This window comes from Culex quinquefasciatus, chromosome 2 (assembly GCF_015732765.1).
Source record: "Culex quinquefasciatus strain JHB chromosome 2, VPISU_Cqui_1.0_pri_paternal, whole genome shotgun sequence".
NCBI lineage: Eukaryota > Metazoa > Arthropoda > Insecta > Diptera > Culicidae > Culex > Culex quinquefasciatus.
Genome location: NC_051862.1, coordinates 174,715,628 through 174,742,751, shown reverse-complemented (window position 1 = coordinate 174,742,751; position 27,124 = coordinate 174,715,628). Strand labels below are relative to the sequence as shown.

General features: G+C 36.7%; 1 protein-coding gene across 1 annotated transcript; it reads right to left on the bottom strand.

The window, feature by feature from the left end:
* Nucleotides 1–5,788: 5,788 nt before the first annotated feature.
* LOC119766407 (uncharacterized protein PB18E9.04c-like) lies at nucleotides 5,789–6,556 on the bottom strand. The gene has a single exon (XM_038250938.1). The coding sequence runs from the start codon at nucleotides 6,554–6,556 to the stop codon at nucleotides 5,789–5,791; it is 768 nt and encodes a 255-aa protein (XP_038106866.1).
* Between the last annotated feature and the right edge of the window lie 20,568 nt (nucleotides 6,557–27,124).

Genomic DNA, 27,124 nt, shown 5'->3' with positions numbered 1-27,124 from the left:
AAGTTTGAAGCGCGAATTTTAGCCGGGACATGCAGTTGAGGACTCAATCAACGAACAGTTTGATTGATGAAATATTTTTTTTTACCTTGAGATTTTTTTTGAATATAAAGATTTGTTTTTAACTGGAATCAATGTAATAACAAAGATTAGTAAAAAAATCGAAAAATCAAAAGCAAAATTTTTGATTTGAAAGCCTTACGAATGCACGCTGCAATGCAGTGTCATTGGTTACAAGTGCTTTTTTTTTTGTATGTATCCAAAACATCAAAAGCAGATCACAACCTTTCCTTAGGTTTTGCTATCTTTCTGTTTTCAGCTCACTGACATGTAAGCACTTTGCAAAAAGAGTAATTTGTCAATTTTGATCACATTTTCATTTATGAAAAAAAATATTCAAAGATGACTTTTATTATTTCAAAGAAATCTTCAAATAATTAATTTATCAAAAAATGTTTAGAAATTATCAAGAGATCCCAGCATCACACATATGACCAACACTTTCAATCCTTTTTGAAGCCAAAACGAATGTTTGCACTTGGCGAAGAAGGCCTGTTTGAGATCTTCAAAAGAACAGAGTATGAATTGTGTGGTTGATTCAAAGCATAGACTTTTAGGAGTATGATAGGGTGATCTTAATACCAAATTAAATAGTTCAAATTTAAATTTTTGGCTTTTAGTTTTTTTTTTCAATTTTTACCGTGATAAAAAAAAATTAAATAAGTTATCAAACCACTCTACACCAATTTTTTACTGCTGGCAATGGATGCATCTTGTTCGCAAAAAAAAAAACAGAGACTGAAGGATGGTTTCTTTCCAGCTTTCATGGGAAACGATTTGTTGCCGCTACACCAGGTTGCAACGACTGGAAACCCATTTTGGGAAAGAGCTCGTTTTGGTTCACCTCGACTTTTTTTGTGTTGTTGTTTCGTACGAGGGCTGTAGAAGCAGTGTACTTTGAGGTTTGGCTTTCAAGAGGTTATTGGATGGGTTTGTGGAGGTTAAAAAACTAGATTTTTGGTTTTTTTTCTTTGTAGGAAATTTAGTAACTACAAACGTAAGCTATTGCAAACAGTTTCAGTTTCTTTAGGGGTTTTGTTTAGTTTGTTGATTGATGTCACTTGATTAAAAGATGTTTCTGTTATCTTCTGACATTTTTCCTTAATTTTAACAATTTTTAATCTTTCGTTAACGTTAACTTCTAAAATATCCGTTTCACTATCATAAGTGGCCAGGGGCCGGTCCAGTGCTGCGACTCGATTCAGTAAATCAAAACAGCCAGGACAAGCGATGATGTGCTCTCGATTGGAAGAGGACACTTTTATGACCCTGCAAGGATGGACACAAACACTGTTAGTCTTCGTTGGAGCTTTCCTACATTTAGGGTAAAGATATTTAATTTCGGAGTCTTTTCTAACAATTTAATGCATACACTTAAGGTAACCTCAATTTTTTTTATTTGTACCTAGTTCAACTCTCAACCCACTTCAATACATTGCGTCTAACGGTCATCGTAAAACACCCTCGAGACTTAAATGGAAAATCTACCGAGCAACCTGCCGGACACGATTTATGGCCCACCAATTGGTACAACGGGTGCGAGCGGAGAATTTATTTAATTTTGTCGCCCTGTCTTTTGGTTGATTTATTGCAACAGCCAAGAGGAGCAGCACTAAACCGATGATTTCGACAGATTCCAAACTACTCAGTCAGGACGCTTTATTACCCACGGTGGACGTGTTTCGTTCGTTTATCTTTGCTCCGGAACGGTCTATCGGGAGACGAATGTGAGGTTAAATGAAAGTGACACCTGCTGGTTAGAGCAAGGTGTTTTTTTTTTCTAGTAAGCGGGAGTGAAATCTCTATCGTGAAATTGGAAATTCTTCAAGGAGAAAATAAATGGAATGGGCAATCAAAGAGGGAGAAAGATTACATAAAGTTTCATTCAATAATAAAAAATACCAAAAATAATCGTTGTCCGAAGTACCACAGATTTGCTCTACTGTAAATATTTTTTTTGCAATTCCGTCGTGAAACTACTTACATTTCCTGTCATTCTTGAACGACGAAATAGCCTACTTTTCTGTACCAAAAATAACAGAATCGAATAGCAACACTTTTCAAAATAAATGCTGAAAAGTTCTACTTTTCAGCACTGAAATGGGTGCTGAAAAGTTGAACTTTTCAGCACTTGTTTCGAAAAGTAAAACTTTTCAACATTTTTTTTTATTTAAGCGATTTATTGTCAAAATAGATGCAAATTTGACTTAAAATTTCACTCAATGGGTGTTTTTCGGAATTGCAAAAAATGTTGTATGGAACTCGTTGCAAAACTTGATTTTTTCAGCACTCGTCGTATTTATCCAACTCGGTGAACCTCGTTGGATAAATGTACGACTCGTGCTGAAAAAATCATCTTTTTACAACTTGTTGCATAAACTACTATTAAAATATCAATGAATTCTTGATTTTTTTTAATGACATTTTTATGTCCAAATAAGCCATCATTGGTTTCTTATTACAAGTCTCCATACGAATGTGGGTGCTGTCCAATTTTTTTTTTTTAACACGTTTATTTAGTTTTGTTACAGTTTGCAGATAAACATATTATGGGCAGTTACAATTTAGTAAAAAATCAAGTGCTTGAGTCGTAAAATCATTTTTTGTATCTAAAATAAAGTTTACGTAGTTGATAAACAATTTTAGACATCTCTCTACATTTGCCATTCTTATTGCCCTGAATTCAGGGATTTGAAAGTTTTTGAACTCTACTCTTCGGTCCAAAATGGATTCTAATTTTGGTTTAAGGTGGTTCCACAAATGGCTTATTTTACGGCACTTGCTTAGCTTATGTTCTAGATCTTCTGTTTCGTTCGGACAATGAATGCAAAAAGCACTACTGATCCGATGTTGCCGGAACAACAGGGCCGCGTGAGGCAGCTTGCCATTCACAAGCAGATAGAACGTGGATTTTTCCAACGACGTGAGACTCCTTGCTCGTACGTTTCGCCACACGCTTCTCCACGATGCTCTGGGGTTGTTCACCACTACCTTCGGGGTTGGCAAAGCTTGCAGAAGATGACTTTCGATGCTGCTCGAACACGGGTTGTCTCGTAGCTGCTGGGGAAGCTCTCGAATAGTGGTCCACGTCGGCCGTAGACAAGGGTATGTTGCTGGTAGGGATCCTCCATTGTTAACCTGGCCGTACAGGTGCTCGGCGAAGGAGTTTCGGCAATCGTACACAGGAATCGGTTGACCAGTAGTGCTCTGCATTTGTGCATGGGAAGATGCAGATTCAGCCCTCCCTTTGCAATAGGTTGACAAATTTGCTCCATTGGAACTCTCAGCTGGCGACCCCATAGGAAGAACCCAAGTTGTCTTGTGATTCTTGCTATGTCTTGATTGCGTATGCTCAACACAGATGCCACGAACCACAGTTTTGAGGTCACAAACATGTTCAGCACGGTAACCTTTTGGATCAACGTAAGGTTTCGCGCTTTATACATCCACATTAGCTGCGTAGTTTTCCGGATCACTTCGTCCCAGTTGAACTGTATCATCTGCTTGTGGTCATTGAAGAAATTGATTCCCAAAATCTTCACACGCGTTTCCATCGACGGCCAGGGTAGGTTTTCGCTGCTTCTTCCTATGTTCATTGCAACGGTTTTCTCGAGGTTGAGGACGGCCCCAGAATACCGTCCAAAGTCGAAGAAGAGTTGTTTGAGTGTTGGTAACTTCGTGTTATCAACCACGATAACAGATATATCGTCGGCATATGCGGTGGAGAGGTCTAGCTGGTCGTTGCAGAGTGTGCGTATTTTCTCCAGCAGCGGGTGCAGATGGAGAACGAAGAGATGCATGCTCATCGGATCCCCTTGCCGAACCGAGCGCCGTATCTCGAACTCTGGAGACAAATGCCCGTTTACTAGCACACGAGAGCGTGAGTGGTCCATGATAGTGCGCAGCAGCTGTATAAGTGCCCTGTTGAAGCCCATATCGTCCATAACCCGAAACAGATAAGAGTGTTCAACTCGATCGAATGCGTGATCAAGATCAAATGATACGAGCGTTCCTTGTATGTGTGTGTGCTTGATCTGGGCAATTCGATCTTTGACGGCAAGAAGAGCTTCAAATATATTCCTTTTGCCGTTTGAGCACTTTTGAGAGGGTGTGAGGATGTCGTGCCGGACCATGATCTCCTCAATTCGGGTTTTGAGTATTCGGCTTAGGATTTTGTAGTCAAAATTGAGCATCGTGAGAGGTCGGTAGGATTTGATAGTATTGTTGCCACCTTTTTTGTGGCACAATACTACAACACCTTCAACCAGCTTCTGGGGGATGTTCCCGTTCAGCGCTTCATTGATCACCAGATTTAGTTGTCTGTGTATTACGTGGAAGGTCCGCACGTAAAACTCTTTGGGTATTCCATCGTTCCCCGGAGCTTTGCGCGATGCACTCGTTTTGATGATGTTATACAGCTGCTCAGTTGTTATTTCCTCCATTACCTGCGCGTTCGGCACCGAGTCAGATGGAATAGCCCGGTTGGTTGTTGCACCGTCAGGATCAGCTACGTCTCCAGCAGAGTACAGGGACTGGAAATACTGGTGAATGTGTGCTTCTATTTCTGCTGCATCCAAAGGCTGCGTCTGGACTCCGTCGGTGATTTTAGAGATGAACGAATTTTTCTTCCGTTTCATCCTGGCTCCAAGTTGAAAGGACGAGATGTGCTCCCCGGCAACGACAGGATCATTAAGACGCTGGTAGCTCGAAGAGAAGTCACGTTGCAGTCGCAGCATCCTCCCTTTAATGTGGTTTACATCGGCAAGAGCATTCGGGTTCAGGTACAAACAGTCATATGCCTCCCTCAGTTGAGCGTACAGGTACTCATTTTCCGCGTTGAATGCACGGAATGCTTCGTTGGTTTTTCTCTTGAAGAAAGTCTTGATGCGCGGTTTTGCGTACTCAAGCCACCAGCTCATCCAGCTGTTATAGTTCCGTCTTTGTCTTGTCCACCAGTTCCACTTATGCTCAAACTCGATTATGTTCTCGTCAGTGAGTGTGTGCGTTCGCATAGACCAGTAGCCATTGCCAGCTGCCCTTCCAAGATCTGGTAAACAGACTCTTGTTTTGTAGACTTTGTGGTCCGAGAAGGAGTTCACATGGAAGGACGTTGTGCGCACCTGTGAGCAGATGTTTGACGACACGTAAATTCTGTCCAAACGAGACATTGAGTTTGCTCGAATGAAGCTGAACTCCGTCCGAGTTCCATTCATAATCTGCCAAGTGTCCTTCAGGTTCATGTTCTGTACAAGGACTCTCAGCGCGATGCTTTGACTGTTTGTACCCGTGGCATCCCTGGCTGACACGACACAGTTGAAGTCGCCCCCAACAAGTACATACTCCCCCGCGTTTTGGAGATAGAAAGGCAAAGATTGGTTGAACATACTCTCTCGTGACTGATAGCTTTGGACTCCAGAAGGCGCATAGACATTGCAGATCGTAACGCAGTTGTTGACCTTGAGTGTGAGTATTCTACTGTCCAGGCTACGCTGAACATTGCTCACCAGCATGTGTTGTTTCACGGCAATTGCTGTTCCTCTTTTAGTTTCGTTTACATTTGTGTAGGTGTTGAAGCCAGGGATCGAAAATTGGTTGCTCTCGACCTCTTGCAACAACACTACGTCAAGGTCGAGTAGTCGGACAAGTGTCCGTAGTGCGTTTAACTTGTTTTCGTTGGATATTGCGTTAGTGTTGATGGTGGCTACGTTGTAAGATGTTGTATTTTGCATGTCTACTGGGTCCGAATCTTCTTCGGCCTTCCCCTTTTGCGCTTCGGTTTTACAGGGGTGAACCCGTTCCCTGCTGAAGTGCTCAAGTCAGAGATGTCCGTATCATTGCCAGTGTAGCTTGTGTTTTCTCCCTCGGAGATTTCCATGTCTGGAATGGGCAGCTGTGGTACTAGGAACTCAACTCTCTGAGCGAGTTCGGCTGCACTGTAACTCGTTGAGGGGTCACTCAGCATCTCCAGGTTGGTTTGTGTGTTTTCAGGGATCTCGCGGTCAGTGCTCTTCGACGCATCAGCAAGGCTGCTATCAACGCCCTGACCTGCTGGCAGCGCGTTTTCCACAGCAGTTGATGGTTCTTGGTTGTGCGTGTGTGGTCCTTCTGCAGTGGTGGTTTCCATAGGAACAGCGATGAGGTCATCAGCTACTGGGGCAGCTGGAGGGCTGGTTGGAGAGGCAGGTACTTGTTCAGCAGCTGGAGGGGCAGCAGGGAGATCAGCAGCCAGAGGAGCTGCTGGCGACGCTGCTGGAGCATTTGGAGGCACAGAGGTTTCATCAGATACAGCAGTTGTAGTTGTGTTCTTCCCCTGGTTTTGTGCAGATGTTAGTGTTGTGAAGACCGGCATGAGCGCTGCGGCAGCTTCTTCGCCGAGGTTTTGACCTTGGGGCGTTGAAGACGATCCACCAGCTACGCCAGCGTAGCTTTGTGCCAGTTTGAGCCTATTGTTCAGGTCAGACTTCTGCGTCACCAGCTTTTTGTTCTCCGCACATGTCATGCCCGCGTGTAGAACGTTGGCACAATGCTTACATGTGGGGGGCTGACCGAAGTAGCTGACGTATGTTTTTTCTCCGAGAATTGTAACATACGATTTGATATGCTTTCGCAACATCATTTTCACAACTCTGGTACCAGTAGGAGCATTTTTGTAGATGAACTTTTCACCCCAAATAAGCTCCTTTACTGCTAGCACTTCACCGTACTGCTTCAGATGGTCACAGATTTGTTCATTGGTCACGTTTTCGGACAGGTCGTGAATTTTCACTTCCACACCGCCGTCATCCATGCACAGTTTCACTTTGTACTTATGTTTGTTCATTTCCACTTCATGCTTTCCATTGTGCTGCATCACAGTTTCTTGTGCGATCCGCAGATCGCTGCATTTCACTTGAGCACAATTGAGAGCATGGTTCACTGCAATCGTTTCACGGCATCGATGCCCAGTCCAAGGTTGTGGTACACAAACGCGTGGATCTCCTCATAGGTCATCCGTTTGGGAAGATTGGAAAAATCGACCCGGAAGGTGTTTTCTCGCGATTTAACCGACGACATCTCGATTTCACGGTTAAAATATCATAGTTTTAGGAGGCGTCAGAAATCTTTCTGACAGAAAAAAAAGCGATGAAAAACGCGAGCGAACGATTGTTCTCGATTCTTAGCTCGTCAAACACGTCTAATCGTCGCGATGGTTTGACGCTAACTGAACCAATCAAAAGTGCTATGAAAAAGTTCAAAAACTCATACCTTATTAGGAGAATTTCTGATGGAGAAAAGTTTAAGGTTATAATTGCGATTTTTCATGAAAAAAATAACACAGGACTTTTTTATTTAATTTTTATTACGAAAATAGGATTCTGACAAACTTCACTCTTTACAACTTTTTCATCTTTGATGTGTATTAGAAACCATGACAGGACGTTTTTTTCGGCCAAATTAGACTTATTTTGAAAAATAGTAATTTTTAAAAGCTTTGAATTAAAAAAAAATCAAATCATTCGCTCTACACCATTGCCTTGGCGTTCTCGATTGCGAGATTTCTACTCGAAACTAGGTGTTCGAAGGCTTGATTGTTGAGGCAATTGCAAACCTCTTTTTACACCTTAGCTTCCATCCACCCCGGGATTCGAACTGACGACCTTTGGATTGTTAGTCCAACTGCCTACCAGCGACTCCACCGAGGCAGGACCCAGGGAGACGACTCCTACACCTGGACTGAGCTAACGACCTAACCTTTTTAGGTTAGTCCGGGGCCAACATTTACTTCCCGTCCGACGGAAGGCGTGATCAGACAAATCTCGTCTCGAAAAATGCCACCGGGACCGTCTGGGATCGAACCCAGCCGACCGAGGCTTTGAATTAACCCATTCTAAAAAAAACTCAACCTTGAGGTAGCCTTCCTTATGATCAAAAAACGTAGTTTGTGTTATTGGTTCACCCATGCAAGCCTTCAGATATTTAAAAAATTGTATCTTTTCATGGAAATCTCTGATCGATTTGGTGTCTTCGACAAACTCGTAAGTATTAATGAGGACTATTCAGAAAAAAAAAATGTGCACTTAATTTTTTTTGCCGATTTTTAAATTAAATTCTTTTTAAAAAAAATATTTTCCTAAAATCCATCACTTTTATTTTTTTATATTTTTTTTGTAAAACATATCAACAAATTTCAATAATTTTAAAATATGGATATGTGGCATTGATTTTTTGTGAAATGAAGCGAATTTAAAAATCATTTAAGAAAATATTCCTGTACTTATTTTTCCTGGCTCAAAAAGGAAAGGACTCCACAAAGTTTGAACCAAATCAAAAAATATAAATAAAATTCATTTTCGGTTATGGTGGAGAATTGCTCATGTAATATCGAATTTCCAATTGAAAGATTCGACAGAAACATGCAGGCATCCTGGTGGCGAGTAGAAGCACTAAGCGACGATGTTCGGAATGACAGCGTGCTTGGGAATTTTCAAATTTGTTGTAGTTTTCTGATTTTTATTTTATTCAAATATTATTTAACATCGATGAAAGTTTTTGTGAAGTTAAGCAATCGCATAAACGATTCGAATGAGTTATAAATCATAGGGGCAGAGTTATTTTTGCATGCTTTTTTCCTCAAATTTATTAAAAAGCTCTATTGAAAAATTGATTTATAATAGATTTAATTTAATGATAAATCTTTTTATGTGTGTATTGTCGTTAGAACAAACTATTTGAGTCATATTATAGCATAATGACAATAATTTTCTTAAAAATTCACCAGTTATTCGAACTTTTCAAGACATTTAAAAAAAAATCATCAAAATGCGTTTTATGGTCAATTTTGTAGATCAGAGTGAAATTAAAATACTTTTACATTGCGTTTAATTATTACTTTAAACTTTTGCAACATTTAACTCAAATTATTCAAAATATCAATCATCTTTTTACAAAAATCGCCTAAATAAAATACCAGTCAAAAGAATTCGCACTGGCCTAATTCAGTAAAAAAAGATTACCCAAGATTTCAACAATTAGTTAATAAAATTAAAAGTGTTGAAAGATATGCAGTAAAAAAATCTGTAAATTTGGAAGGTGTTATTTTGGATCGTTGAATCTTACCTCTTTTATGATGTAATTTTACCTCAAATTAGACTGATAAAGTGAGATTACACCACAAAAGTGGTGAAATTACACATTTTCAGGGGTAAAATTACACTTTTTTATTTAATGATGTGCCCCTTCCAAGATATAATATTACCATGATTTTTTTTTAATGTGTAGCGTACATTAACTAAATCCGCAATATTGAAGCTTAGGCAATAAAAAACACTCCATAAGTATGCACGAAGTGTTGCGATCTCTCGAATAGTTGAAACTTAAAAACACACAAAATTAGCATATCAAAAATCGAGTGATCTCTCAGAATAAAATACTGTAGAAAGTTTCAAATGATTTGTTTCACGAAATTGAGTTGCATGCAAAAGAACATTTTTGTAATTATTTTATGTATTGAGAACGATTTGGTTTAATCATCATAACAGTAAGAAAAAGCACATAATTTGCACATTCCTTGAATTATTCTCTTAAGTGACGAAAGCGAAAAACTTGTTTAATAAAGTATGTTTAAGTATTCTTTAATTATATTTTGGACACTACAAATTGATATCTTGATGAATATTTAGACTTCTGTCCTAAGTTCCACTGAGATTTTGGACGTTTTTTAATTGTGGTTTGGTTTTAGCGTTTTAGCAGAATGCATTACTATGAATACAAAGAGACGAGTTGTTCTTTTTAATTTAATTATATAGCGGAATTTAAAGGAAAAACTCGTCTCTTTGTATTCATAGTATTTTTTTATGTTTAAGGTGATATATTAGGTTTTTTTAAACTTCAAATCGAATATTTTGGGAACAAATTTTTCTGACTCAGAACAATCCCCACAACCAGGTGGAAATTCCGATGTGCATGCAATTTGCATAATAATCCTCGTCTTGAAGCAAACACCTCAAATAAACAAATAGATAGAAACTTTTTTCCGTCCACGAACATCATCCAACCACAAAAAAAGTATTTATTCCCAGGAATGCATTAATCCCGAACCTCCACATCATTCCAACTAAGTGATAGATTTCCTGCAAACTAAAGCTTTTCCCGTCCCGCTAAATTGGTGCATCAATCTTGCCACGTGTGGAAAAAGCTCATTTCACTCCGGTGACATCCCAAACGGGGCCTTGCCTTGCCCCACTCGTTACCAGCGCGTGAAATATTCCCACTTCCGGGCGGGAAACTATTCCTGACGGCGGCTGGAAACGATGATGTAGCAAGAATGCCATCACCACATATTTCTTCCACCGCACAACAATGCATGAAACTCTCTATGCTGAGGGGGAGAGGGGAACGAGAACGGGAGATTTTCCATCAGCTTTTTCCAATTCTGAGAAAATGTCGTCGTCGGTGGAAAGGCGGCGAGGAAAAATCGTTTTCCGCCTGCCCTCCTCGTGTGTTACACAAGTAATAGAGTTCAGGACATTTATTCACAATTTTTGAGGATGTGCACGGCATACATGTTTGCCACCAGTCGGTGGTTGTGATGGTTAGTGGAGGGAGGAAAAACGAGCATTCGCACGCATATTTTTCTTTTCCTGTTTTATTTTCTTACTTCCTGACAGATATCTATAGAGTAGAAAAAAGGCAACACATTTGAGTTACACATTTTAACTTTTTTTTTTTTAATTTAATACAGCATTTTTGAAATGTTATGATTATTCATTACTCTTTATTATTAAAATATTTTTTATATTTATTAAATAATTAATTTTTTTTAAAACTTCTTGTTAATCATATTAATCTACAATTCTTATGTTCACGACATTTTTAGATTGTTTCCAACATGATTAAAAATCAAAAACAACGATAATTTTGAATTGAACATGAATTCTGATTTAACATAGACTTTAAAACATTTTATTTTTTAGTTTTGAACACTACTTCATTTCCCATGGACTTCCACCGCCACCGAAACCCCTCGAACGAGCCGGAAATCCATTGGACAGGAAAAACACGTAAATTTAAGCTTGAACGGCAGAACCGTCTTTACGTGACGGAACGCGAGCGGGCCTAACGCACACACGCACACGTGGCGTGACGTGGCTTGGCGCGTACATTACTTTGGTGTTCCGCGAAGCAAGTAACTTTTTGTGTAACGGAAGCTGCTTCTGCTTCCTCCGACGATGTCACGGAAGAAATGTCTTCATCATAGCTCATCTTGGAACAAAAAAAAAGAAAGAACTTTGGAAAAGGAAGAAGAAGATGTTCACTTGTCACGGCACAATGGTTTTGGTGGTGGCACACACGCGCACAACTTATGCGAAGGAAAACGGGAGGAAAATTCAAAGTCACTTTGGAAGAGACACGTGTGCGACATGTGCAAGTGAAACTGCTAGAAGTCAGCAAAAAAAAAGGAAGGTGAAACAATGGCACGCTTTGTCAGTCATTTTGGATGTGAGCGCATTATTTCGTGAACAGATTTGTTTTAATGGAAGGTGTGACTTATTTATGACAACTGATGTTGTAGGGTAAAAATGTAAGAAAATATTTGAAGATGATGATGATGATGATCAAAACCAAGATAGAAATTGTAGTTTATGTAACAAGTTGCAAAAGGATGATTTTTTCAGCTCAAGTCGTACATTTATCTAACGAGGTTTACTGCCGCTCCAATCTAGTCCGTCCCATATGTATTTTTGTCGATTTTGAGATAAACCCGAAAAAAGTCTGGTTATAACATCTTCTTCAAGCCTATTTTATAAAAAAAGTTTGTTTGTTCTAAAAAGTCCAAAATAAAAATGACTATTATGCTGTCCCATATATGCAAAATAAAAGCAAGTCAGTTCTTGTATAGAAATGTGACACAAATCGATAAAATAAATGTGTAATTCTAGATTAAATTTTCAAAACAACCTATCCCTCATGGGTTTCCTATGCAGATAGGACCTTTTGAAAATTTAATCTAGAATTGTTTAAATATTATACAGTCTATGTCTCTAAGAGCCTGTTAAACTTAAAAAAACTTAAATTGTTGATATTTAAGTATTATTTATGGATTTTGAAGCGTATAAGTCGACACCTATTCTGGCTTTTTCTCATGCAAGAGACAGCCACGTTCAGAAGAGATTACATACCGCTGTAACTATTATTCAAAAAAATCAGTTCGGTTCCTTCTTGATTGAATGGTTTTGATCCCGGTTCTGGATGAGGTTCCACTCCCAACGCAGATTGTGGATTACTCAATTTCATATGCTGACACGTACATTGAAATACATTCCGCTTTGCTGCAAAAGAAATTGCTTGTCTCGTCGCCGGTTAAAGTTATATACCAAAGAATCTTAATAAAACTATTCGCCAATTAGATTAACCTAAAACAAACATACTTTTAGATCATTTGAAAAAATATATTTCAAAACTACCAAAACAAACCAACAAATGACAGGTAAATTTGTGTTGTAAATGTTCAAGCCTACCTTGATACCATCACTGACTTGCCTTTATTTATGGACAAATAAAGTCAAATCGGTCTCTTGCTGAAAATTTCACAAATTTACCCCCAAATTGTTAATTTAAAAAATCAAATTTATGGCAGTGGTATTTTAAAGACTCATATTGAAATAACTGAATAAAAAATAATATGGAAATTGTTTGTTTAGAATGGGAAATATGGCTTCTCACAACGTTATCTCAGCACTCACTTTTTACATATGGTACGGACTAGATTGGAGCGGCAGTTTACCGAGTTGGATAAATACGACGAGTGCTTAAAAACTCAAGTTTTGCAGCAAGTTGCAAAACAGTTTTTGCAATTCCGAAAAATACCCTTTAAATGGAATGTTTAGTCAATTGTCTATGTGTTTAATCAATTTACTGATAAAATCATAATAAAATTAACAAGTTTAACTTTTCAACACAAGTGCTGAAAAGTAAAATGGTGTCATTTACTCTTGGAACAATAAATGTCAGCTCAAAAAATTAATCATGATATGTAGGATGCTTCTACAACCAAGATATAGAAAAAATGATGCAAAACACAAAATTCATCACTGAATTCGGATATTTTATCCCATAGTTATTTTTTTTAAATATGGGTAATTCTCTACCAACTCACACGAAATCAGGAAAAGTTGCCCCGACCCCTCTTCGATTTGCGTGAAACTTTGTCCTAAGGGATAACTTTTGTCCCTGATCACGAATCCGAGGTCCATTTTTTTGATATTTTGTTACGGAGGGGTGGTACGACCCCTTTCATTTTTGAACATGCCAAAAAAGAGGTGTTTTCAATAATTTGCAGCCTGAAACGGTAAAATTTGGTGTCAAAGGGACTTTTAAGTATAATTGGACGCTCGATCTGATAACTTACTTAGAATTCCGCAAAAAAACGTATTTTTCATAAAAAAAAAAACACTAAAAAAGTTTTGAAAATTTTCCCATTTTCCGTTACTCAACTGTAAACAAAAATTGAAACATGCCATTTTAAGTGAAATTTAATGCTACTTTTTTTTTTATTATTGACCCTGAGTTAGGCCATGATTCAATCTAATGTACTTTTCGAATATACATTGACCTGAAATCTCCGGCCGTTTCGTCGCGTGTCTTCGATAAGATTCCCATCAACCGGATCAAAGCCGACATTCGCGTTACGGTCAGCTTTATGCCGGAAGTGTGCCGAATGCCGAATGTCTCAACACCTCTGAAGTCCAAGCGGAAGTATGAGTACATGGAGTCTCTTGAGAAGAACATCTTGGATGGACCGCGGGAAAAGTACCAGGCACCACGGACGGAGAAATAGAGCAACTCAAGATTGAAGATTTAAACTCAAAACTTCAAGATGAACATTTTTGAAGCTCGTCTCAGATGTGAAGGCTCCGTTGTTTGGTGAGAGCTTTCCATTATTATTTTCAAATAACTCTTACATCCACTCTTACATTCATACATTTCACTGAAGACAACTACGCCAACCTTATTATATACGTGGTAGGGTGCTCCCTTGGTCGTTCGCTGTGAGTTGTGGATTGCCCGCTTCTCTAATGAAGGTTCGACTGAGGGGGCATGCTTATTAATTTCTCGTCGCTCCATACCCTCAGTGACGTGATGGGGACAAGGGCGTCTATGCAAAGTGTCCCTACACCCGCTGCAAATTTCCGGCGCTTGGGGAGGGAAGCGGGAAACCATTTTGATTTATGCGCCGGTATTTGTAGCATTAAAATTCGTGCAAAAAAAACATATGCACGTGGGTGTACAGATTACGGAGTAAAAGATGATCGAATTGTTCACCTAGCGCTCACATGTGTGTCGGGACCAAGTTGCCTGCGGGTATGGGGATCATACATACATACCGTAAACCGGGGTGACTTTGATAGGATTTCAATTTGTCTTTAGAATATTTTCCAACAGGTAAGGTTTTTCTCAAGATTATTATTTTTAAAACATGTACTGGGGTAGGCCACACAAAGTCCACGCACTATTTTGGAAAAAAAGTTTTTTCAATAGTGTTTAGAAAAACAGTTACGTTAAAAATTCTTAGTTTTAATTCCGGGGTGACTTTGATAGTCATAGTTTTTCTTGTTAAAATCATATTTAATATGTTCAAACTTTATTTGTACGTTAAATGTACCATCACTAAAGTAGCTGATATAGTTTGTAAGAAAAAAAATCAATTTTTATGTTAAGTTAACTAAGTTTATAAGCTTTTTAACAAAATACATATAAATTTTAGGTAAAATTGTTAAAAAGTCGGAATTTTGCCTGAAATTTGTTAAAACTAGTTTTGTTTATAAAATTATCGATTTATATTGCATTTTATACTGAATTCGAAGCACGAATCACAAGTTTTTAACATTTTACATGAAATTTGTTCAACTGAAAATGCCTATAAATTTGGAGATTTTTTTTAACTGTGTTTCAAAAACACATATTATTTATTATTTACAAACTTATTTAACCTTCTCCTATTGGAAAATTGTCCAAAGAATCCGAAAATGCATTCCGTTTTCCGATTGAAAATCATGATCATTGAGAAAATCATGACACTTTGAGAAGTTTAAAATAATGACTTCCATGAACATTTTCATAACTATAGTTAACTAACTTTATAAACCTTTCAAAAAATTATGAAAAGTTCTTCTTGAGGTACTTTGAACAATTCTCTACCACGGTCAGTATGTTTTTGAACCATTCCTTACGTATTTTAATTGTACTCTTCATTTTGCGGAAAAATCGCAAACCTATCAAAGTCACCCCGGCTATCAAAGTCACCCCGTTTTACGGTACATACATTTCGAATATACATTGACCTAGAAAGGTCTTTTTTTTTCATTTAGAACCAATTTTTTCATTTTAATGTTTCGTGTTTTTTATAACTTTTCAGGGTTATTTTATAGATTATAACAATGTTCTACAAAGTTGTAGAGCAGACAATAACAAAAAAATTGATATAGGGTACGTTATCCATTAGTGGACCCCTTTCCTATAGTGGACCCTCTGATGGGTTTTTGATAAAAAATTCAATAAAATCTCAATTTCAAGCGTGTTGTTGTCTACAAATCTTTTATTTGGCATATTCAGCATCATTTAAATTAATTTTGACTGATATTGAATTGTTATTTTCACCAAAATAAGTGTTTTGAGTTCGACAACTGAAATCAGCCATGGCCACTAGCATTTTCACAACAAAACTGCGTTTATATTATATGATTGAATTAACTTTCCAATCATTTTTTGACTGATTATTTAACTTCAGCAAGTCAAAATAATGTAAGTTTGAGAAACTTTACTAAAATAAAGCGAAGAACTGCTCATTTTCGAGCAAAAATTAGAGGGTCCAATATAGGACAACGAAAATCCAAACTTTTCCAAAAGTGGACCCCTGTAAATTAAACCTTCAAAAATGAAGAAAACTGTGTATTCAAGCAAAAGTTTCTCTTAAACATACAATAAATGCTTGTTGTTATCAATCTAAACGCATATTTTTTTCAATTATGAGTATAAATATAGCTGTTTCATCTTAAAAGTACCAAAAATGATGAAGCCGTAAAACATTATAATTAATCAAAACTATAGTCAATTATACTTAACTGAAGCATCATAATTGCAGTTTGAAATGATAGTTTATAATAATAAATCAAGAACAAAATTTTTTTTTAATAAACATGCGTGGTTTTATCAGCAACTGTAAATAAATCTATTGTTTAGTTTCGGTCAACCATTTATGTAACTAATATGAAAAAATGTGCATCAAAATTACTTTTTTTATTATTTTTATGTTTACAGTGGTTTTTGAAACGTTTTCTCTGATCTTTTTCGGAAATAAATGTGTTTAATTGTCTGTTAGGTTTTTTTGTTGTTTAAAGCCAAATTTGTTAACAAAACATATTTGTTTATGATGAAAAGTGAGAAAAATCCATCTTTTATTCATTATAACTATCATTAGACCTACACTATGCATCAAAACATCAAATATCGGTTAAATTTGGTACAAAAATAACAGTTTGCCTATAGTGGACCCGGGTCCACAATCGGATTATGGACCCGGGTCCACTATAGGAAAAAGGGGTCCATAACAGGCAAAAAAACTTTTTTTTTTCAAATGATTATTTTTCTGCTCAAAAACAAATAAACTGATGAAACAAATAGTCAAAATTGTTCAAAAGACTTCAGTTTTCATTGTTTTGTACAAAGGGTTATGAAAAAGTGCTTAAAATATTGAAATATTGGGAAAAATGTGCTTCGGCTCTACTAGGGGGTCCACTAATGGTTAACATACCCTATAAACATAAGGGGTTCACTTGTACCCATCACGAATTATCGCGATTTTACGAAAAAAAAAGTTTTGAAAAAGTCACTTTTTGCGTTTCTCTTTGTTTCGTCATTCGTGTCTGTCGCGGGTGACCATGAACGGCCATGATCGACGACGACCAACTTTTTCAAAACTTTTTTTGGTAAAATCGCGATAACTCGTGAACTCGTGATATTTGTAAGCGAACCCCTTATGTTTCCATATCAAATTTTGTCTAATTGTCTGCACTACAACTTTGTAGAACATTGTTACACTCTAAAAAATAACCCTGCAAAGTAAGAAAAAACACGAAACTTTAAAATGAAAAATTTGGTTCTAAATGAAAAAAGACTCTTCAAGGTCAATGGTCAAGATTCGAAAAGTACATTAAATATCCCTTCAAATGGCATGTTCCATTATTTTTTTTTCAATCGAGTAACGGAAAATGGGAGAATTTTTAAAACTTTGTTAGCGTTTTTTTCGATAAAAAAAACGTTTTTTCGGAATTCTAAGTAAGCCATCAAGTCATGCGTCCAATTTTACTTTAAAGTCCCTTTGACAGCAAACCTCACTGTTTCAGGCTGCAAATTATTGAAAAACACAATTTTTTTCGCATGTTCAAAAATCCGTCACCTGATATCCAAAAACGGACCTCGGATTCGTGATTAGGGACAAAAGTTTTCGAGGTTTCGGATTTGTGATTAGTTAGAATAAAGTTACACGCACGTCGAAGAGGGGTCAGGGCAACTTTTCCCGATTTCGTGTGAGTTGATAGAGAATTACCCAATATGATAATCGAACGTTAATCGATCACACACAATTTTCAACGTTTGCACTAAGTCTTGTTGAATACTGACATCGACATCCTCCACACGTGCATGAAACTCGCCTACGCATCGAACCGGAGCTCAACACCATCCATCCGGGACTTCACACGTGTGTTCCTGGAGAGAAATTGGTTTGCTGTGCTTTCCTTTGATTTAGTTTCGGCTTCCGAAACTCTCTGGTGGCGCTGCACAATAGTTTTAAATTAAAGTTTTAAATAATTTATAATTCGAAATTATATTTTCACGATTATAAAATATTTTAAAAGGAACAATTATATTTTCTTTTAAAGGAATAATAAATCGATATGAGCAGTCACCCTGTGCACAGTGCATGCTGCCATCACTTCCATAAAAGTGCTGCCACTTCACCGATGTTGAAACTTGCTCTGCTAAAGTGCATCGCCTGTGCACATCGAGGGGGAAGAACCTTTTGGTTATAGCAGATCACCGATCCTGGCGCAGGCATGTCATGACACGTTGACTAGCGGGCGAACACTTCAAAGTGATTGGATTGGAGCGCTCAATGAAAATGTTATTGGACGTAAAGTGTTGAGCTGATGGAAACGCTTCCTACTTGAATGCTGTTTTGATTAGTTGCGATATATTAAAGGTTTTCAAAGCAAACAACTTAAAAAACGAAATCTTCCAACCATGCTTTTCTGCCACATCCAGTTTCAACCAATTTTTGTTTTATGAGCTGTGAACTTCCTCTTTGTTTGCCAATTCCTCCCAAAACCCTCACCAAACCCGAGATGACAGAAACAGAATGGGCAAGTTTCTAATTTATGTCCACCAAAGAGCAAAATTTTACCGATTTTCCAGTAAATTGGAATTAAAGTTTGTTTTCGGGATGAATTCACTGCCCGCTGGCTGCCACCACCGTGTTGGCATTCTGCCATGAACCTTTTTTTTTTCTTTTTTTTCTCTCTGTGAATGTGTGTTTCGAGTGTCAGCCCAATAGATGTTCTATTTTTTCCCCCCTCAAAAAGTTTGTTGAAATGTGGTCGGGAAAATGGTTGGCAGTTTTTTTGCTCTCTCTCCTCTCTGTTTGTTGTTGGTGGAAAGCTTCACTTCGTGCGCTTTCGTTCCGGGGTCATAAATTATGCCACTTCTGGTGGGGATAAGTTCAAAATTCGAACAAGCGGAAAACGAGCAGTTAATCATGGATGGAATCTGCCCTGCACTAATGTCGATGGCGTTGTAACGGAAACCATGCTAAACAGGTTTGGGTTTAGTTTTGAATTGGCCTAATTTTTTTACTTGAAAATTTTGAAACTTGTTAAGGCCGTTGCAAATATTTTTTGAAGTTTATGTCCCTCGACTCTGACCAAAGTCGAGAGGGGGGGCAAAAAAATAAAAAAAAATGAAAAATGGAAATTACGAGCCATGGTTTCAACATTTGAATGAAAAAAGTGTTTTAAAATGCATCATACACCTGTCCAGTTGTTTTGCCATTATTAGTTTCCAAAATATCGAAGCATTGACAAAATTTTTATTTTTTTCGAATTTTTTTTTGCGGTGCTGTATAAATTGCATAAAAATTCAAAACATTTTTAAACAAGCCCAAACATGCTAAATATGATTATCAATGCAGAAAATGCATTTTAGATTGTTTTCAGTTGATAAGACTTCTATTTTCATGGAAATTTTGAAGTTTTTTGAAAAATTATTTTTTTTGCCCCCTGATTTTTCAGCCAATTTTGAAGGGGGGGGGGGGGGCGACAAAAACTTTGAAGAATATTTGCAACGGCCTAATTATATAAAAAAATCACTTTATCGACCCACAGGTCTTTTGTGGTCTCTATTGAAAGTTTCTGCTCGAACCTAGGAGTCCAAAGGCTTGAATGGGGAGAGCACTCAAACCTTTTTTTACTTTAAAGAACCATCCACCCCGGGATTTAGACTGACGACCTTTGGATTGCGAGACAAGCGACTAATCGAAAACTACTTAACAGATTTTTTGATAGAGCTCTGTTTTCAAGATATAGCCACCAAAAGTTTGATTTTAGCGAAATATTTGCAGATTTCGATTTTTAAAAATAGTGACCAAAGTTCAGAAAATTTTCTATAAAATTGTCTAAGAGACATTGAAGATTGGACCTCGGGTTGCTTAGATACAGCCGCTTTAGGGTTGCTCATGTATGATAATTCAAAAATTTGTATCTTTTGATGGATTTCTTGATTTGCAAAAATAACACTATTTTTTTGTGATATGTTTTAGGGGATTATGTCCCAATTAATTAATTAATGCCAACTTTTCAAAAATTTTTAGATCGTGCAAAAAATCTTTGACCGAGTTATGAATTTTTGAATCAATACTGATTTTGTTCAGTATTGGGACTGATTGTTTATTTACCCAAATTGTTTTAATCACCTTAAATTGTATTGGAATTACGGGCTTTTGTCGGTATTTTTCGGTGAAATTAAACTCTCAAAATTAGAAGAAAGGAATGAAACTGATAGGTGGATAGGTGACTAGTGTCTTAGAAGAAGAGTGAAAAGGACGGAAACTAAGTCAGCGAAAGGGCCATATGAGAAAGCGTACGTGTGTGATCAAGTCTTTTAACCTTCTAATTTGGCTGTGTACAAGTTCTGAGTCGCAACCTCAGTAAGTGTACACAGACAAATCATCCCTGTGTGTCATCCAAATGACCGTCCTGGAGTCATTTGGATGACACACAGGGATGATTTGTCTGTGTACACTTACTGAGGTTGCGACTCAGAACTTGTACACAGCCAAATTAGAAGGTTAAAAGACTTGATCACACACGTACGCTTTCTCATATGGCCCTTTCGCTGACTTAGTTTCCGTCCTTTTCACTCTTCTTCTAAGACACTAGTCACCTATCCACCTATCAGTTTCATTCCTTTCTTCTAATTTTGAGAGTTTAATTTCACCGAAAAATACCGACAAAAGCCCGTAATTCCAATACTGATTTTTGAAAAAACCGAAATATTGGTCGCACAAATTTTTCAACTTAATTTTTCGATGTAAAATCAAATTTGCAATCAAAAAGTACTGGAGTGAAATTTTGAGAAAATGCACCGTTTTCAAGTTATAATCATTTTTAGGTAATATTTTTGAAAAAAAACACAGTTTTTCATTTTTTTTAAATTAGCGCCTTTGTTTGCCTACCTTAAAAAAATGGAAATGTTAGTCTTAATTTATTTTTTTATATATTGTTTTCGAAAAGATCGGAAAATTTTACGAATGTTTCATATTTTAACATTGAAAATCAGACCATAAGTTGCTGAGAAAACATCAATTTTCCTGTTTTTAAACCTTTGCATGGCTATTCTCAGCAAAAAAGCAAAGCAATCCACTTTAACGACCCCCGGGTCTTTTGTGGTCTCTGTTGCAAGTTTCTGCTCATTTCTAGGCGTCCGAAGGTTATGTGTGGTGAGTCACTCAAAACCTTTTTTACGCTATCTCAGCAACTAAGTGTCGTATCAACAAAGTTCAAAAAAACAAAATATAGAGAATTTTCTCAACTTTACAATTTTTTAAATTGGGCAAACGTGTGCACTAATTTTTAAAGTAAAAAACTGCAACTATTTTCAAAAAAGTTCCCTAAAAATGGCTATAACTTAAAAACGGTGCACTTTATCAAAATTTCACTACAGTACTTTTTGATTGCAAATTCGATTTTACATCGACAAATGAAATTGAATTTTTTTTGCGATCAATATTTCGATTTAAAAAAAAATCAGTATTGATTCAAAAAATCATAAATCGGTCAAAGATGTTTTGCCCATTCTGGAAATTTCTGAAAAGTTGGCATTTAATGTCCTCTAAAACATATCAAAAAATAAAAAAAAAATGTAAATAGTGTTTTTTTGCAAATCAAGTTTTAGTGATAAAAAGTTAAATAAAAAATCACCAAATTTTTTTTTACCGTGTATCATATTTTATCAGTGTAGTCCATATCCATACGTACAACTTTGCCGAAGACACCAAATCGATCAAAAAATTCCTTCAAAAGATACAGATTTTTGAATTTTCACATATCATTTTTGTATGGACAGCTGCCAAATTTGTATGGACAAACTAATGATGCAAAATGGCTTCTTTAGGCATACCGAAGGCACCAAAAAAGTTTCAGCCGGATTAAAAAATACAAAAATTAAAATTAAAGAAAAAAGACCGATTCCGTAGAGAACTGCTCTACACAGCTAAAAAAGTAGTAATCCAGCTGCGTGTAAAAGGCCTGGGTGTAAAATAAATATTGCATTATTTTATGCAATTTAATGTAATTTTACACCCTGAAATATGTAGCCCATCAGTATGGGAAACCTACTTGACCGAAATGTCAGGCTCATATATGCGTTTATCCTTACAACGTTTCATCGGTCTGATAGCCGAGTGGGCTAAGGCGCCAGTCCTCACTGCTGGTGCTGGGTTTGATTCCCGTCGGTTGCTACTTTTTTTTTGTTGTTGCAAAAAATGTACATGCAGTGTGTAATATTAAGTGTTTATTTTGACGAAGGTGATGTGCATGCTTTTGCATGCGATTTTACCATCGGATTTTTTGCTGTGTATTGTTCTCGCTTTTAATGATCCTTTAAACAAAACGCTTATCCAAGAGTGACAAGTTCACCTTTCACGATCCTTAAAACACTTCATGGAATACCAATCACCGTTAGCTTACCCAGTTTAAGTCTTAACTTTTATGTTCTCCGGTGTAGCACTTTTAAAAAGGTGAACTTCTACTGCTGCTTATCCCATTATGACAACCTAACGTGTGTAAACTTTCCTAACTGCATGACACTTTTCCCGCGGGAAGCACGTTTTGGCTGTTCGTACAGTTTTCACGCAGTTTTTTGTTTGTTTTGTTTTAATGGAGGAAAAAATTGCACGTTTAAGGTGGAACAGCTTTTTTCACCTGTAGTGCTTTAGGGTTGTTTTGAACATACAATTTTGTTCAAAAATTTAAATTTAAAGATTAGAAAAAAGTGGCTTAAAAATATTTTGTCAAAAAAAATTATAAATTAAGGATATTTAATTAAACAGTTGTCTTAAAACAGGCACAACAACATTTTCAATATATTTTTTCAATTTTCACCACCAATCACATCACCACTTTTGCGCGAAAGTTTTATGATTGAACAATATTTTCTACTTTGTCATGGCCATCAGAAAATTGCTGCACCAGACGCGGTCCTTCACTCTCTGCCCTCTGTCTCCATTAGGAAAAAGTCAGCAAGGGGTAGTGGTGCCGGGAGCCAGGAAAAGTTGTTGCTTTCACGACGAACCGTCAACGCCTTTTCACTGTTTTTGCTGCAAATCAGTCTTTAGAAAGTTGTTGATTGAATCAGCCAAAAGTGACGGGAGATTTTGTATAAAAGTTGACAACACTTGCACAAAATACATAAAAATTATTTAAAAGTATATGTAATTGCCAATAAATTCGAAAAAAGTACATTTTTTTTTGAAGGCAAATGCAAGACATTTCTAACAGATTCAAAAGTAGTTCGAAACCAAAAGCCAAGTCAAGCGCTGAAGTGCCCTCGGTCCATCCGTCGAATGAACCCCCGGGGTAGAAAATGAGCACCAGCAGCAATCTTTGGAGCGAGTTCTCTCTCTCGAGGGTTGTGCCTTCCGAAGGGGTTATTTGGTGGAAAAAAGACTTAATTAGAATGGTCTTCTATGAAAAGGGTGTATTGTACGATCAGTACCTAGCTGGACTCGGTCACTGGAAACGACCGGCGGCTCAGTGACCGACGAAATAGGCGGCGGGCCAGATGCGGGCATAAAAATGTCAAAATCTCTTCCCCCCTCACTTCGTCTCACCATCCAGCTGCAGCTTTGTTGACAAACAAACGAAGCACGCGGTCGCATGATGGCGGCATCGAGCCAGAATAAGGGGTGATCATGTGATTAAAATGAAAGTTTTTTCAAGAAAAATAATATTTTTCCGACCGAATAAAAAAATTGCGAGCATGTTCAAACAATTATTCCTGATGTCGGAGAAGTGATAAAAAAGCAAAATTTTAATCCATAATTTTTCTATAAATTGAATTTTTTCACTCCAACTGGGAACCCCTAGGTCTATCCACGACCGTTTCCAATGACCGTGAGAAGATGCCAGAAAATCCAGCTATGAGCTAAATTCACAATATTAATGAAAGGAAAACAAGGCTGCAGACTTTGAAAACAATATTTTGCCAGAGAGCAAGCCGGGCAACTATCATACTTTTAGAGTCGAATAACGGGTAGTTTATCCAATTTATATGCATTTAGTTCTAATTTTATTTGCTATTTTATTTGAGTTAGACTTTGTACGTGATGCTGAAGTTAAGCCGTGTTTTCTTTATCTCAACCTTTAGCAAAAAATAAAACTCAATTGACGAGGGAAATAAATTTAACCCGCTTCCAGAATGACAATAAAAAGAAAAGGCCAAACAGCACGCACACACACATAATCTCAAGGAAAATCCTTATCATTTCCCGGCAATCAATTACCTCCGACGCTTCGTTTTCCGCGGCGCCAGAATGCATGCCAAAATAAATCTCGATTTATGCGAGAAGAAAAAAAAGAGGAAAACACTTGACGACGAACAGCAAAAATGAAATTTCCTCCCCATCACTTAAACTTTACAGCTTTCGCGTGTGCAAAGAGCTTTTCCCCGACACACACACACACACTCGAGAAAAAGAAACACCTTTCCCACGCTGGAAACGAAATCAACCGCGATGGTGGGGATGAGTGGGGCAAATCTGAGGAAAAAAATGTGTCACATAATGCGTGTGCACCTCTTTTCATTGGCAATTTTGTTACGCACTTAGACACTCTTTTTTGGAGGCGGATTTTTATCCTTGAAGCTCATGGGCGTTGCAAATATTTCTCTTTTTTTCTCTTGTTGTCTTGTTGTCATGTTGTCTTGTTGTCTTGTTGTCTTGTTGTCTTGTTGTCTTGTTGTCATGTTGTCTTGTTGTCTTGTTGTCTTGTTGTCTTGTTGTCTTGTTGTCTTGTTGTCTTGTTGTTTTGTTGTCTTGTTGTCTTGTTGTCTTATTATCTGTTCACTGTTCACTTGTTCGTTTTTAACTATATTTTTTATGTATATTTTTGAAGAAAACCCATTTCTTCACGACGCCCATGCACCTTGCCCTGACAACGTAAAATCCTCCCGAAAAAAAGCACTCCTAGTACACAATCTGGAAATTTTGGGGATCTTGGCGGCTGGAAATGCCATTTGCGCCAGAATTGCTTACGCGTCGCGTCAGAAATGGGAACGTTAACTCAAATTAGCGCCGGTAAGAGGGGATGGAATTATTTTTCATTTTGCCAGCCTGATGTGGCAAAGCTGTGTAATTTTTTTTCAGCTAGGATTTTTTTAGTGGAACACGTGTGGTGTTAGGTGAGAAGGGAAAAATCACCAGCGAAAAAAATGATATGAAACCAGGTGTCTAATGGAAAGTGAAGTGCCATGCTAGGCTTAAATAAAATCTGCATAGGATTTGATTTTAAAAGAAAACAGAATATTTGTTATTATAACTAAACAATTTCAAATAAATTAAAAGGCTAAATGTTCAGCTTCAACAACGTAAAATGAAATGAAAGACGGAAATATCGTGGGAATATTTTTTTTTGTTATTTGAAAATACTAGGCCAATAACATTTTATGTTATTTATAACAAAATTTGTTATTCCCCGTTATGATTTTTTGTTATTGGATTGTTATGGTAATAACAGGCTAAAAACATTTTTAGTTTTTCTTCGAACAAATCTTTGTTATTATTTTTTGTTATTTTAACAACTAATCCGATCATCCCAATAACAGTTCGAGGTATGCTTCCATAACAAAAAATGTTATTCCAAAGTTTTTTTTGGCTTTCAACCAATATCAGACCAATAACAAATTTTGTTATGATAACATAAACTGTTTTTAAACCCTTATGCAAAAATGGATTTTACAAGAAGATTCCATAACACTTTCTGTTATTTTAACCAGGGATGTGGAGTCGGAGTCGGAGTCGGAGCCGGAGTCGGTGGAGTCGGGTCTTTTTGGGGACCTGGAGTCGGAGTCGGAGTCGGAGTCGTCAAAACTCGAATAGCTGGAGTCGGAGTCGGAGTCGGAGCTGGCTAAATTTTATGAGCTGGAGTCGGAGTCGGAGCCGGAGTCGTTAATTTTTGATAGACCCGGAGTCGGAGCTGGAGTCGGAGTTATCAATATATTTTATATATTTTATGAACTTATTTATTGTTCAATATTTATTATAACAAATATTCAATAGCCAGAATTAACCAATTTCTTAAATTTATTTATTGAATCGCGTGCACTGCGTTGACATTTTTTTAATCAATTTATTTTTTGGATCAAGATAATTATCTGATGTCATGTTGTTTTCGAAACATTTTTATTGTGATTGGATGGTGATTATTGTGTTATTTCACTAAGATCACAGCATGATAATCTGTTAATCCTCTCTTTTCAATGTTTGTATACACTAAACTATAGTTTCATAACTCATACAATAGTAAACAACTGTGGCTGTGTAGTCAAAAAATTAAAACATATTTAAATAATTCTTTACTGTCTCTTTTTGCTTGTATTTACAGTATTTAAAAAAAATTGTATACCCCTTGGGCCCTATGCGCATGTTGTGATGAAACATGTAATCAATTCAAAGTTTGACAAAAACCTAGTACTACGTTTTATTCAGAAACTCATGCCGAACATTTTTCTACAAAAAGCTAATGAAAAGATGATTTCTATAAAAAGTTCTATAACAAATACTATTACAAAAATAAAAAAAGGTGCTAAAAAACTTTGTACACCTCTCAAAAATTAACATAAAGTTATTTGTTGACAAATCACCATAAATCCAGCCCCCCAACTCCAAATTGGCATCTTTGACCGATATAAAATAATTTAGATTGAAAATAAAGTTTACTAGCTACTTAGTATAAAAGTTTATATAACTCTAGAAATTCTATATAAAACTTATCTAAACTTAATTTTGCAAACTTTTAATTCATCCATAGAATTGCTAAGATTTTAAGTAGATCCTTTTTTATAGGATAATAAAGGTTCACTATCGGTACCAACGAAAAAAAATATATAAAAAAAAACATTTGTAAAATTGACATTATAACTCTACTAATAAATTATCAACTATTATACTGCCCCTGATCGCATAAATGTCCCATATGCATTTTCATCCGTTTTGAGTTATTGATGCAGTTAGGTTCAAAATCGTGAGCTCTTTCAAAAGAGCCTATAACATCCAGTATTTTTTTCTAGAAATGTGTTTTTCTCAGCTTGCTGTTTTTACATATGGGACATTTATGCGAACATGCTCATTTTGTATGTAAATAAAAATAAATCAAAGTGTCCTGCTGAAAACATTTGAAACAAACAAAAAATATCGAAAATAAATTGCAACTAGTTTTGAAATAATCATTGAATTTATTAGATTAATCAATTACCTCAATGT

Excerpts from the sequence above, each read along its gene's own strand:
- LOC119766407 (XM_038250938.1), bottom strand. The coding sequence starts at position 6,556 with ATGACATGTGCGGAGAACAAAAAGCTGGTGACGCAGAAGTCTGACCTG.